Source organism: Microcaecilia unicolor, chromosome 3 (assembly GCF_901765095.1).
Source record: "Microcaecilia unicolor chromosome 3, aMicUni1.1, whole genome shotgun sequence".
Classification (NCBI taxonomy): Eukaryota; Metazoa; Chordata; class Amphibia; order Gymnophiona; family Siphonopidae; genus Microcaecilia; species Microcaecilia unicolor.
In genome coordinates, this window is record NC_044033.1 from 249,682,273 (window position 1) to 249,697,098 (window position 14,826).

Here is a 14,826-nt window from a genome sequence, read left to right on the forward strand (position 1 = left end):
TCTAGGGCCTTACTATCACACCAGATGGCAAACCTCCTCCATTTAAAAGCATAACACCTCTTCGTGGAATCTTTGCTGGAAGCAAGCAAGACTCGGGAGACACCCTCAGAAAGACCCAAGGAGGCAAAGTCTACGCCCTCAACATTTAGGCCGTGAGAGCCAGAGACTGGAGGTTGGGATGCAGAAGCGCCCCCTCATTCTGAGAGATGAGGGTTGGAAAACAGTCCAATCTCCACGGTTCTTCAGAGGACAACTCCAAAAGAAGAAGGAACCAAATCTGACGCGACCAAAGGGCGCAATCAGAATCATGGTCCCGCAGTCTTGCTTGAGTTTCAGCAAAGTCTTCCCTACTAGAGGTATAGGAGGATACACATACAGAAGGCTTGTCCCCCAATGTAGGAGAAAGGCATCTGATGCTAGTCTGTCGGGGGCCTGAAGTCTGGAACAGAACTGAGGGACCTTGTGATTGATCTGAGTGGCAAAAAGATCCACCGAGGGGGTGCCCCACGCTTGGAAGATCTTGTGGACTACACCCGAGTTGAGCGACCACTCGTGAGGTTGCATTATCCTGCTCAATCTGTCGGCCAGACTGTTGTTTACGCCTGCCAGATACGTGGCTTGGAGAAACATGCCATGACGGCAAACCCAAAGCCACATCTGGACGGCTTCCTGACACAGGGAGCGAGATCCGGTGCCCCCCTGCTTGTTGATGTAGTACATGGCAACCTGATTGTCTGTCCGAACTTGAATAATTTGATTGGACAGCTGATCTCTGAAAGCCTTTAGAGCGTTCCAGACCACTCGCAACTCCAGGAGATTGATCTGAAGACCCGATTCCTAGAGGGACCAAGCTCCCTGGGTGTGAAGCCCATCTACATGTGCTCTCCACCCCAGGAGGGATGCATCCGTTGTCAGCACTTTCCGTGGCTGAGGAATTTGAAAAGGACGTCCCAAGGTCAAATTGGATCGAATCGTCCACCACCGAAGGGAATTGTGAAAGTCGGTGGACAGCTGGATCACATCCTCTAGATTCCCTGTGGCTTGATACCACTGGGAAGCTAGGGTCCATTGAGCAGATCTCATATGAAGATGAGCCATGGGAGTTACATGAACTGTGGAGGCCATATGGCCTAGAATCCTCAACATCTGCTGAGTTGTGATCTGCTGAGATGCTCTGGCCACGGAAACAAGAGGCAGAAGGTTGTCTGCCCTCTCCTCGGGAAGATAGGCCTGAGCAGCCTGTGAGTCCAGCAAAGCGCCTATGAATTCTAGTTTTTGAACTGGAAGAAGATGGGACTTTGGATAATTTAGAACAAGCCCTAGTAGCTCCAGGAATTGAATAGTCATCTGCATTGACTGTAGAGCTCCTGGCTCGGAGGTGTTCTTTGCCAGCCAATTGTCGAGGTAAGGGAACACATGCACCCCCAGTCTGCGTAGCGACGCTGCAACCACCGCCAGGCATTTTGTAAACACCCTGGGCGCAGACGCGAGACCAAAGGGCAGCACACAATACTGGAAGTGCTGTGTCCCCAGACGGAATCAAAGATACTTCCTGTGAGTGGGAAGTATCGGGATGTGTGTATAAGCATCCTTTAAGTCCAGAGAGCATAGCCAATCGTTTTCCTGAATCATGGGATGAAGGCTGCCCATGGAAAGCATCCTGAACTTTTCTCGAACCAGGAATTTGTTCAGGGCCCTTAGGTCTAGGATGCGTCGCATCCCTTCTGTTTTCTTTTGCACAAAGAAGTACCTGGAATAGAATCCCAGCCCTTCTTGCCAGGGTGGAACGGGCTTGACCGCATTGGCTCTGAGAAGGGCGGAGAGTTCCTCTGCAAGTACCTGCCTGGGCTGGAAGCTGAAGGACTGAGCTCCCGGTGGGCAATTTGGAGGTTTGGAGATCAAATTGAGGTAGTATCCTAGCCGGACTATTTGAAGAACCCACCGATCGGAGGTTATGAGAGGCCACCTTTGGTGAAAAAGTTTTAGCCTCCCTCCGACCGGCAGATCGTCCATCACAGACACTTTTATAGCGGCTGTGCTCAACTGGAGCCAGTCAAAAGCCCGTCCCTTGCTTTTGCTGGGGAGCTGTAGGGGCCTGTCTGGGCACACGCTGTTGACGTGAACAAGCGCACTGGGGAGCCTGAGAAGGCTGTCGGGAAGGTGAATTGTACCTATGCTTATTGTAAGCATAGGGACCACTCCTCCTTCCCCGGAAAAACCGTCTACCCGTTGAGGTTGATGCTGAAGGCGCCCGGTGGGAGAGCTTGTCGAGGGCAGGTTCCCGCTGGTGGAGCTGCTCTACCACCTGCTCGACTTTCTCGCCAAAAATATTATCCCCCCGGCAAGAAACATCCGCAAGGCGCTGCTGGGTTCAATTATCCAGGTCAGAGGCACGCAGCCATGAGAGTCTGCGCATCACTATACCTTGAGCAGCGGATCTGGATGCAACATCAGAAGTGTCGTAAGCACCCCTGGACAGGAATTTGCGACACGCCTTCAGCTGTCTGACCACCTCCTGAAAAGGCCTGGTGTGCTCCACAGGGAGCTTGTCCACCAAGTCCGCCAGTTGCTTCACATTGTTCTGCATGTGGATAAGTACATAAGTACATAAGTAGTGCCATACTGGGAAAGACCAAAGGTCCATCTAGCCCAGCATCCTGTCACCGACAGTGGCCAATCCAGGTCAAGGGCACCTGGCACGCTCCCCAAACGTAAAAACATTCCAGACAAGTTATACCTAAAAATGCGGAATTTTTCCAAGTCCATTTAATAGCGGTCTATGGACTTGTCCTTTAGGAATCTATCTAACCCCTTTTTAAACTCCGTCAAGCTAACCGCCCGTACCACGTTCTCCGGCAACGAATTCCAGAGTCTAATTACACGTTGGTGAAGAAAAATTTTCTCCGATTCGTTTTAAATTTACCACACTGTAGCTTCAACTCATGCCCTCTAGTCCTAGTATTTTTGGATAGCGTGAACAGTCGCTTCACATCCACCCGATCCATTCCACTCATTATTTTATACACTTCTATCATATCTCCCCTCAGCCGTCTCTTCTCCAAGCTGAAAAGCCCTAGCCTTCTCAGCCTCTCTTCATAGGAAAGTCGTCCCATCCCCACTATCATTTTCGTCGCCCTTCGCTGTACCTTTTCCAATTCTACTATATCTTTTTGAGATACGGAGACCAGTACTGAACACAATACTCCAGGTGCGGTCGCACCATGGAGCGATACAACGGCATTATAACATCCGCACACCTGGACTCCATACCCTTCCTAATAACACCCAACATTCTATTCGCTTTCCTAGCCGCAGCAGCACACTGAGCAGAAGATTTCAGCGTATCATCGACGACGACACCCAGATCCCTTTCTTGATCCGTAACTCCTAACGCGGAACCTTGCAAGACGTAGCTATAATTCGGGTTCCTCTTACCCACATGCATCACTTTGCACTTGTCAACATTGAACTTCATCTGCCACTTGCACGCCCATTCTCCCAGTCTCGCAAGGTCCTCCTGTAATCGTTCACATTCCTCCTGCGACTTGACGACCCTGAATAATTTTGTGTCATCGGCGAATTTAATTACCTCACTAGTTATTCCCATCTCTAGGTCATTTATAAATACATTAAAAAGCAACGGACCCAGCACAGACCCCTGCGGGACCCCACTAACTACCCTCCTCCACTGAGAATACTGGCCACGCAATCCTACTCTCTGCTTCCTATCTTTCAACCAGTTCTTAATCCATAATAATACCCTACCTCCGATTCCATGACTCTGCAATTTCTTCAGGAGTCTTTCGTGCGGCACTTTGTCAAACGCCTTCTGAAAATCCAGATATACAATATCAACCGGCTCCCCATTGTCCACATGTTTGCTTACCCCCTCAAAAAAATGCATTAGATTGGTGAGGCAAGACTTCCCTTCACTAAATCCGTGCTGACTTTGTCTCATCAGTCCATGTTTTTGTATATGCTCTGCAATTTTATTCTTAATAATAGCCTCCACCATCTTGCCCGGCACCGACGTCAGACTCACCGGTCTATAATTTCCCGGATCTCCTCTGGAACCCTTCTTAAAAATCGGAGTAACATTGGCTACCCTCCAGTCTTCCGGTACTACACTCGATTTTAGGGACAGATTGCATATTTCTAACAGTAGCTCCGCAAGTTCATTTTTTAGTTCTATTAATACTCTGGGATGAATACCATCAGGTCCCGGTGATTTACTACTCTTCAGCTTGCTGAACTGACCCATTACATCCTCCAAGGTTACAGAGAATTTGTTTAGTTTCTCCGACTCCCCCGCTTCAAATATTCTTTCTGGCACCGGTGTCCCCCCCAAATCCTCCTCGGTGAAGACCGAAGCAAAGAATTCATTTAATTTCTCCGCTACGGCTTTGTCCTCCTTGATCGCCCCTTTAACACCATTTTCGTCCAGCGGCCCAACCGACTCTTTGGCCGGTTTCCTGCTTTTAATGTATCTAAAAAAATTTTTACTATGTATTTTTGCTTCCAACGCTAATTTCTTCTCCAAGTCCTTTTTTGCCCTCCTTATCTCCGCTTTGCATTTGGCTTGGCATTCCTTATGATCTATCCTGTTACTTTCAGTTGGTTCTCTTCTCCACTTTCTGAAGGATTGTTTTTTGGCTCTAATGATTTCCTTTATCTTACTGTTTAGCCACGCCGGCTGACGTTTAGTCTTTTTTCCCTTTTTTCTAATACGTGGAATATATTTGTCCTGAACCTCCAGGATGGTGTTTTTAAACAGCATCCACGCCTGATGCAAGTTTTTTACTCTGCGAGCTGCTCCTTTCAGTCTTTTTTTCACCATTTTTCTCATTTTGTCGTAATCACCTTTTCTATAGTTAAACGCTAGCGTACTTGATTTCCTAGTTTCACTTCCTTCAATGCCAATATCAAACCGATCATATTATGATCACTGTTATCAAGCGGCCCTCGTATCGTTACCCCCTGCACTAGATCATGAGCACCACTAAGGACTAAGTCTAGTATTTTTCCTTCTCTTGTCGGCTCCTGAACTAGCTGTTCCATGAAGCTGTCCTTGATTTCATCAAGAAATCTTATGTCCCTTGCGTGTACAGATGTTACATTAACCCAGTCTATATGCGGGTAATTGAAATCCCCCATTATTATTGTGTTGCCCAGTTTGTTTGCGTCCCTGATTTCCTTTAACATTTCCGCATCCGTCTGTTCGTCCTGGCCAGGCGGACGGTAGTACACTCCTATCACTATCCTTTTCCCCTTTGCAGAATTTTCAATCTATTTGATTCAAGGCTCTCGTTAATATACAATGCTACCCCTCCACCAATCCGATTCACCCTATCACTACGATATAATTTGTACCCCGGTATGACAGTGTCCCACTGGTTATCCTCCTTCCACCAGGTCTCAGAGATGCCTATTATATCTAATTTTTCATTTAGTGCAATATATTCCAACTCCCCCATCTTATTTCTTAGGCTCCTGGCATTCGCATATAGACATTTCAAACTATGTTTGTTGTTCCTAAGTACATCATGCTTGGTACTTGACAGTATTAATTGGCAATCTTTTGTCTGATTTTATTGTTATTTAAAGATACCCGATCTACTACAATCTCTTTGCAACCTCACTATCAGGATACTCTATCTTCCCTGTTATGGTGATATCTTTGAAAGATACCTTATCCCGAACCATGCTCTTTTGAGCGACTGTCGGCCTTCCCCCCATTTCTAGTTTAAAAGCTGCTCTATCTCCTTCTTAAACGCCGATGCCAGCAGCCTGGTCCACTCTGGTTAAGATGGAGCCCATCCTTTCGGAATAGGCTCCCCCTTCCCCAGAATGTTGCCCAGTTCCTAACAAATCTAAAGCCCTCCTCCCTGCACCATCGTCTCATCCACGCATTGAGACTCTGGAGCTCTGCCTGTCTCTTGGGCCCTGCGCGTGGCACAGGTAGCATTCAGAAAATGCTACCCTGGAGGATCTGGATTTCAGCTTTCTACCTAAGAGCCTAAATTTTGCTTCCAGAACCTCTCTCCCACATTTTCCTATGTCATTAGTACCCACATGTACCAAGATGCTCGTGTAGAGCTGGTAAGACTGAATTTTGGACACGAGCATAGAAGACTGATAGGTCTTCCTCCCTAAAGAGTCCAGGGTTCTAGATTCTCGTCCCGGGGGCGCCGAGGCAAAATCTCTAGAACTCCTCACTCTCTTGGAGAGCGGAATCCACAACCATAGAATCGTGAGGTAACTGCATCCTCATCAACTCAGGTTTTCCGTGAATCCGATATTGAGACTCAGCTGTTTTGGGAATGGTGGGATTAGTTAGTGGTTTCATCCAGTTCCTAAGCAATGTCTCCTTAAGGACATTATGCAGAGGGGCAGTGGATGACTCCTTAGGTGGCGAAGGATAGTCAAGGACCTCGAGCATCTCAGTCCTGGGCTCATCCACAGACACCACAGGGAAAGGAATGCCTACAGACATTTCCCGAACAATGAAGAGAAAGAAAGACTCTCTGGGGGAGAAAGCTTTCTTTCTGGCGAAGGAGTAGGATCAGAGGGAATACCACAAGACTCCTCAGAAGAGAAATATCTGGGATCCCCCTCTTCCTCCCACGAGGCAACCTCCTCGGTGTCGGACAAGAGTTCTCTGACTGCAGTCCGAAACCGGGCCCGTCTCGACGCCGAGGAACCCCGTCCTCGATGGCGATGCCAAGAAGTCGACTCCTGTGCCAGCAGCGATGAAGCTCCCTCCAGCGATGTCGATGGGGAGCCGACCTGGGTGGCAGCCGAGGCCGATACCGCAAGCACAAAACCAGTTGCCGCTTCCATCAACGGTACCGAGGACGCAAGCGCGCCCGGTACCGGAACAGACTGACGCAGCAGCCCTTCCAGAAGACCTGGGAGAATGGCTCGGATGCGCTCGTCCAGAGTCTCTGCCAGGAAAGTCTGTGGGGCCGGTGCAGGAGGTACCGACGAGGAAGACGTGGAATCCACACCCCTCCTCGGGGTCGGGTCCGAAAGTGGTCGGTCCCGTTGGGCCTGCACAACAGGAGTCTTCGAGGCAGGTGGAGACCCACTCAATGGCTCACTGCTCCCAGCATGTGGTGGTCTCCGGACAGTGCCATATCCGGTGCCGACATTGATGCCGCTAACCTCGGTACCGATGTTGACGCTGAAGTCCTGGGCAAAGCTCCAAACAGACGGGCCCGCTGAGCTTGTCTCGACGCCTGTGTCCGCTTTTTAAGGCTAAGACACAACTTATATGCGTCTGGGCGATGGTCGGGCCCAAGGCACTGAAGACACCACGCGTGGGGGTTGGTACCTGAGATTGCCCGGCTGCACCAAGCGCACTTCTTGAAGCCACTGGGAATCCTTGATGTCATGGACTGAAAAATAGCAGCTGCGCAGTCAAAGTTCTCGATGGTGCCAAAAAGAAGGGCACAAAACTGAGAAACGGGTATGCGCTGCCAATTCCCACTTCAGGCACAGGCAGCTCCTTGTGACTCTGGGCAAGTCACTTAACCCTCCATTGCCCCATGTAAGCTGCATTGAGCCTGCTATGAGTGGGAAAGCGCAGGGTACAAATGTAACAAAAAAAAAAGAGGGCCGCGACGGAAACGAAAAGAAACTTAAGGGGACAAAACCTAAGAAATAAAGGGTTTTGTTTTTTTTTTAAAGGAAACAGCTCAATCAGAGCGAAAAAATGAAAGAAAAAATGGGAAAAAAACGCGAAAACAAAGGCTTTTTTCAGGGGCACACGGAGAGAGACCGCAAGCAGTCACTCCCTTACCGCGGAAAGAAAAGAACTAATTGGGACTCTCGCGCGATGGGCAGGAAGATGGCTGTGCATGTGCGGTGCCCGCGTGCGCTCGAAGGCTCTAGCAAACTTTTGTTGCTAGGAAGATTTCCATTCCTCGGGGCTGCCGTGGATGTCACCCAGTCGTGAGAACAAGCAGCCTGCTTGTCCTCGGAGAAAGACCTTTCTCTCGCAAGAAAGGATTACCACACACTAGTGTCTGTAGTGCAAGAAATGACAGCATGTTGAGAATGTTGGGCCACATGGCCTCAACTATACATGTAACTCAGTTCATCTCAAAGTGAGACAAGCCCAATGGACTTTGAGCTCACAGTGGACTTAGCCCATTCAGACACTCCGACAGGTAATCTGTGTCACCATTCTTCTGTGTGTCTCTGTCTAGGTGGATGGATCAGCATAATCTGGCAAATTCATCCAGTACAAATGTTTATCACCACAGGTGTGTCTAAACTGGTATGGGAGCCGATGTAGATGGCATCACACTCGGGGATTATGGTCTCTCCAGAAACAAATTCATCAGATAAATTTCCTGGAGTTGATGGAGTTTGCAGTGTCTAAAGGCTGTAATCATAAGTACATAAGTACATAAGTAGTGCCATACTGGGAAAGACCAAAGGTCCATCTAGCCCAGCATCCTGTCACCGACAGTGGCCAATCCAGGTCAAGGGCACCTGGCACGCTCCCCAAACGTAAAAACATTCCAGACAAGTTATACCTAAAAATGCGGAATTTTTCCAAGTCCATTTAATAGCGGTCTATGGACTTGTCCTTTAGGAATCTATCTAACCCCTTTTTAAACTCCGTCAAGCTAACCGCCCGTACCACGTTCTCCGGCAACGAATTCCAGAGTCTAATTACACGTTGGGTGAAGAAAAATTTTCTCCGATTCGTTTTAAATTTACCACACTGTAGCTTCAACTCATGCCCTCTAGTCCTAGTATTTTTGGATAGCGTGAACAGTCGCTTCACATCCACCCGATCCATTCCACTCATTATTTTATACACTTCTATCATATCTCCCCTCAGCCGTCTCTTCTCCAAGCTGAAAAGCCCTAGCCTTCTCAGCCTCTCTTCGTAGGAAAGTCGTCCCATCCCCACTATCATTTTCGTCGCCCTTCGCTGTACCTTTTCTAATTCTACAAGCAGGGAAGAAGAGGATCCTACCTCCTGTGTTGAGAAACTGTTAGAATATGGAAGTGGGCTATCTCTTATAGGATGACTTTCAGGATCACGTATCTGACAAGCAAGAACAATGACCTGGCAGACTGAGTCATGTACTAAAATCACATGAGTTGACCCTGGCGAGAGTGGCTCATATGATCTTTTAACAGTGAGGTACACCAGTGATAGACTTTACCCCAGTTTTGCTCCAGGATAAGGGACACACAGCAAACTAACTTTAGATGCTTTCCTCTTAGAGTGAGTCTTCTGTATGCTTATCCTCCAGAGCTTTCATAATGAATAACTCTCCTGAAATTCAGACCATGATTCCTGTAGCATCATACTGGCCAAGACAGGTGTGGTCCCTCTTCCTCTGGAAATTTGCATAAAATATATCAAGCTGGGGAATTCTCTAACTCAAATCAAAGCTTACATGTTGAGAGGGTGTCCTTGGCTCCATTGAATCTACCTGACAGTGTACCACAGGTCATTCTGGCTTCCACGGGATTCCACTAGAGGGTCCTACAAATTTAAATGCAATAGGTTTGTTGTCTGATATCTGAAATACCTGATCTGGAAGGTTTTGATTTTTTTGTTGGCAGTAACTTCCCCTTGCAGAGCTAGTGAGCTCCAAGGCTCTAGTGACTGATCCACCCTGTGCCGAATGAAGTTCTTTCCTAAGGTAGCATCAGATTCCACCTTAATTGGTTATCTTGCCAACATTTACCCTATTCCTATAAAAGATGAAAACATCTTGCATGCTTTGCATTGCTGACGAGCATCAGCCCTTCTATCTGGGGCAGACTAAAGCGCATAGAAATCCAGCCAGCTTTTTGTTTCTTTTCCAATAAAGCTGGAAGTACTTTATGCCAGAGTTTGATTTATTTATTTATTTGTTTATTTGTTTATTTATTTATTGCATTTGTATCCCACATTTTCCCACCTCTTTGCAGGCTCAATGTGGCTTACAATACATTATGAATAGTGGAAATAAGAAGAGAATAAACATTTGATAATACAGAAGGATTTTGGGTTACATGATAAAGTTAGAACAGGATAGTAATATAACAAGAAAGCATTATGAGATTTGTCCTTGCCATTCTCAGGGCGCAGACTATAGAAGTCTGCCCAGCACTGTTCTTGTACTAAAAGTTCTGACTAACGTCGAAGCCCCTTAAAATTTACACTCCAGCCCATCCCTATCTATTCAGTCACGATCAGGGCGTAAACCGTAGAAGGGCGTAAACCGTAGAAGTCTGCCCAGCACTGGTTTTGCTTTCCAATTACCGGCATCGCCACCTAATCTCCGCAGATCCATTCCTTCTAAACAGGATTCCTTTGTGTTTATCCCACGCATGTTTGAATTCCATATTGGCTAGCAGATTGTATTTCCTTCTCTAATGTCCAGGTAGGCTTGAATCTTGAAGGTCCTATCCCAGCTCATAATGTCTGAGCTGTGGCAGTGTTAGCAGCCCACTTGAGATCAGCCTCCATGGAGAAGATTTGCAGAGCTGTGACATGGACCTCTCTCCATACATTTCACAGCTTACTTTGCAGAAGACTCCTGATGCGACAGTAGGTTTGGTCAGGCAGTCCTCCAGAATCTCTTTAGGGATTAGAAGCTAACTCTATCCTCCCAGGCCATTTTTCATTTCCAGGCCGCTTCTCCAGAAAAAAATAGAAAAGGCTGTTTGCCACCAAAAGTACGTTGGTATCTGCCTGTTGTAACATCTTTCTTAAGAACATTTCCTTCTTTTTATATTCAAGGCAGTCTGTAGCTAAGAACAAGAATAGCCATGGGTCAGACCAGTGGTCCATCTAGCCCAGTATCCTGCTTTCAGCAGTGGCCAATTCAGGTCATAAATACCTGACAGAATCTCAAATAGTAGCAGGGTTCATGCTACTGTTCCCAGGGACAAGCAGTGACTTTCCCCATGTCTGTCTTGATAGTAGACTAGAGAGTAGCCTACTTCTCCATGGAGAACGCCAAGTTAGTTATCTGTGGTAAATATTCTTAATGGACAATGAGATATAAGTCCTGACATATTCACTGAACTACCTTAGGAGGTATGGGCATATGTCATAGAATATCACCTAGGTCTTAACAATTTTTTAAGTTGTGCAATATCATTCATTGTCCTAATTTGTACTGGTAGTTTGTTCCACAACATTGGACCTGCCAGTGAAAATGTACATTGCCTGGTCTCTTCAAAGTGAACTTTCCTCAGCGCTGGGATAGAGAGGCACGTACCCTCCGACCTTAGTACCTTATTAGGATGATACATTTTCAAAATTGTAGTCAGATAAAAATTTGAATCTTTTTTTCAAAGCCTTATGTATCAACAATAAAATAATTTTACTCACCAATGGCAACCTATCCTATTTTTAGGAATCTATAAATGCCAACAGCTTCATCCTACCCCAGCACACATGGGTTGCAACGCAGTTAATGCCTCTTTATAACTATTGAGATCTGTTGCACCCCTAAGCTTTGGAATCACTCGTGTGGCGGAGACATTCTGCTCGTCTTTTAAATAAATAAAATAAATAAAGATTTCAAGTCCGCACATCTACCATTTTGAGCGGAGAACAACTTAAATTCATAATCATCATTACACATACCATAAAATCACAAAAAAACAGAGGTTACTTACCTGTAACTGGGAGTTCTCCATGGACAGTATAAGTCATCCAGACGAACCCACATGCCATTCCCTCTTTGGCTGAAGCTGTTGCAGGCTCTGAACTGACTGAGGGAGCTACAGTAAAAGCACAAAGGTGGGAGTTTTCACACATGCTCAGAAAATGTCCATCATCGCATATAGAGCTGGCACATCTTGCTTGTCCAGGGAGAATTTAGGAGCCTAACAGGTTTAAGCATAGAAATGGTTTATGCAGTGTATGATACCATTTCACATCTACCCACAACAAGCAAAGGTGTTCCTGATGGGGGGGTGGCGGTTGGACTTAAGACACATAGGTATGAATATATGCACACAATCTCAGTGTGGTAATGTTAAGTATGAGCAGAATTTCCCACTAAAAGTGGTGGGATTTCTGTGTAATGTCTGAAGAGCTTGGAGACGGGATTTTTATCAACTTTTTCCATATACCCACAGTAGCAAGCACCTACTTCCCAGCTCTGCTATGGTGGAATGTTTAGTTCATAAATACTTACTTGTGCTTTACATCAATTTTCTGTTGGTCATGCTCTGTGTCAGTCCTAAGTTTGCAGGTCTCTCATCTTTGGTTCCTTCCTTCTGTTTACAGAAAACAGAGATGCCTGACAAGGAGATGAATCCAGCTGACAACATCCTTCCTGCTTCTGCCTCCATCAAGCAGGAGGTAAATCCCAACATCTGTCCTCCCCTCACACGCCTCATCCCCAGAATCTCTCTGGGATGCTGTCTTTGATCTTATTCTGGCTTCTGTATGTGGAGGGTCCTTTCGGAAAAGTCCTTTGCTTTGTGTTTGGCTTTCATGTGACTGCTGACTGAGATTGGATCATGATTCATAGTGGAAATAGGGTCTGAGTAAAGAAAGCTTGTGCTGCCTGTACTGTGCTTGTCCTGCAGTAGTACTATGGGTGCATGAGAAGCTTGCATTGGCCTGCTGGTGCCATGCCTGTCTTGAGGTGCAGCTGGGTATATGCATGCATGAAGCTCACACTGGTCTGCCTGTGCTGTGCCTGTTCTGAGTGGGGTTGTCTGCACTGCTGCAGCCTGTGTTGTACCTGCGTACGTCTGGTAGCGCTATAGAAATGATAAGTAGTAGTTATGTGGGTTTTGGGGGCAGAGGCAGCAGTGTATGTACAAACTGAAAAAGTTCACTGCCACTGGCCATACTGTCTGGTATGTAAATAAACCCTCATTTTCTAGTGCTGGGACTCTGAGGAGAGATTGTGTTTCAGCTGTAAAGCAGAGTTTGGGATAAGTTTCCTTTCTTTCTTTCTTTCTCTCTGCCTGTTTTCTCTTTCAGGGCATGGAACAGCCTATCACAGTGAACACAGAATATGAAATCTGTCCTTCAGCTTTGACAGAACCATTTGAGGGTTGGCTCAAAGAAGAGGAACTGGAAAAGGCTCTCATCCAGAGCTGGCCTGCTGCTGATAATGAGGTGGACAGTCAGGAATCCCACAGTGCCACATCTATACAGGAGGCTTCCGTGCTCCCTGCAGTACCCCCACCAATACTACAACTGAACCTGAATGTAGAGGGCCACACTCCTTCTAGTGCCTTCCCCAGTGCTAAAGTGGTGTGTGATACTCCCTGCAGGACCCTAGTACTACAGCTGTATGTGAGGAGCCACTCTCCTTCCAGTCCCTCTCCCCAGTACTTAAACTAGTATGTGAGTGCCCCACACTTCCTGCATTACCCCCCCCCCCCCCCCCCCCCCAAGTATTACAACCTTATGAGGGTCCAATATTTCCTACAGTGCTTCATGTTCCATGCAGTGCCCCTTCTCAGCCCCTGTCTTATCACCTCTTTTTGTTCCCTCTCCAGGGATTTCCAATACCCTCCTGTCTGATAAATACAACTGAAGACTCCTCTCTGCGTGATCCAATACCACCTCCCCTTGCCCACACTCAGTCCCATGCACCTTACATAGATCAGTCATTTCTTACAGAGATCCTGTTCCTACTGCAGCAGGATGTTTCCTTCATAAATGCTCACTTTTGCTTTAGACCAGTTTCCTGTTGGTCATGCACTGTCAGTCTGGGATTTGTTCCTCTGAGGATATATTACTACTACTACTACTGCTTATCATTTCTATAGCGCTATTAGACGTACGCAGCGCTGTATGCTTGAACATGAAGAGCCAGTCCCTGCTCGACAGAGCTTACAATCTAATTAGGACAAACGAAACTATCTCTCCTACTGTCATCCCTTCTATCTGTCATATCCTCTGAGTAGATGGACGGGAATAGGATCAATCTTTTCCACTGCAGTTGTTTCTGATGCCTTCAAACATGCCGTAGTTATACCACTCCTCAAAAAACCTTCATTGGACCCTACCTGCTCTTCCAGCTATAACCCCCATCTCATAGTAACATAGTAAATGACGGCAGATGAAGACCTGTATGGTTCATCCAGTCTGCCCAACAAGATAAACCTATTTTACATGGTATGTGATACTTTATACCCGAGTTTGATTTGTCCTTGCCTTTCTCAGGGCACAGACCATAGAAGTCTGCCCAGTTCTGTTCTTGTACTAAGTTCTGAAGCTAACATCAAAGCCCCTTAAAATTTACACTCCAGCCCATCCCTGTCTATTCAGTCACGATCAGGGTGTAGACCGTAGAAGTCTGCCCAGCTCCCGTTTTGTTTCCAGTTACCGGTGTCGCCACCCAATCTCCGCTAAGATTCCACGGAAGCATTCCTTCTAAACAGGATTCCTTTGTGTTTATCCCACGCATGTTTGAATTCCATTACCGTTTTCATCTCCACCACCTCCCGCGGGAGAGCATTCCACATATCCATCACCCTCTCCGTGAAAAAATACTTCCTGACATTAGTTCTGAGTCTGCCCCCCTTCAACCTCAATTCATGTCCTCTAGTTCTACCGCTTTCCCTTCTCCGGAAAAGGTTAGTTTGTGGATTAATACCTTTCAAATATTTGAACGTCTGTATCATATCACCCCTGTTTCTCCTTTTCTCCAAGGTATACATGTTCAGGTCAGCAAGTCTCTCCTTGTATGGTTTGCAACGCAAATCCCATACCATTTTTATAGCTTTTCTTTGCACTGCTTCCAGTCTTTTTACATCTTTAGCAAGATACGGCCTCCAAAACTAAACACAATACTCCAAGTGGGGCCTCATCAACACCTCCTTTTTTTC

The 14,826-nt window shown here is 46.6% G+C and overlaps 1 protein-coding gene across 4 annotated transcripts in view; it reads left to right on the top strand.

Annotated features, from left to right (window-relative positions):
* Window positions 1–14,826, top strand: part of LOC115466454 — an 89,182-nt gene that overhangs the window by 61,465 nt on the left and 12,891 nt on the right. For 3 of the 4 annotated variants that reach the window (XM_030197677.1, XM_030197678.1, XM_030197680.1), the window contains 2 exons: window positions 12,260–12,334; window positions 12,968–13,105. In XM_030197677.1, coding sequence (XP_030053537.1) covers window positions 12,260–12,334; window positions 12,968–13,105 — 213 coding nt within the window. The remainder of the gene's footprint in view (window positions 1–12,259; window positions 12,335–12,967; window positions 13,106–14,826) is intronic. The other variant, XM_030197679.1, reaches the window with a different exon arrangement.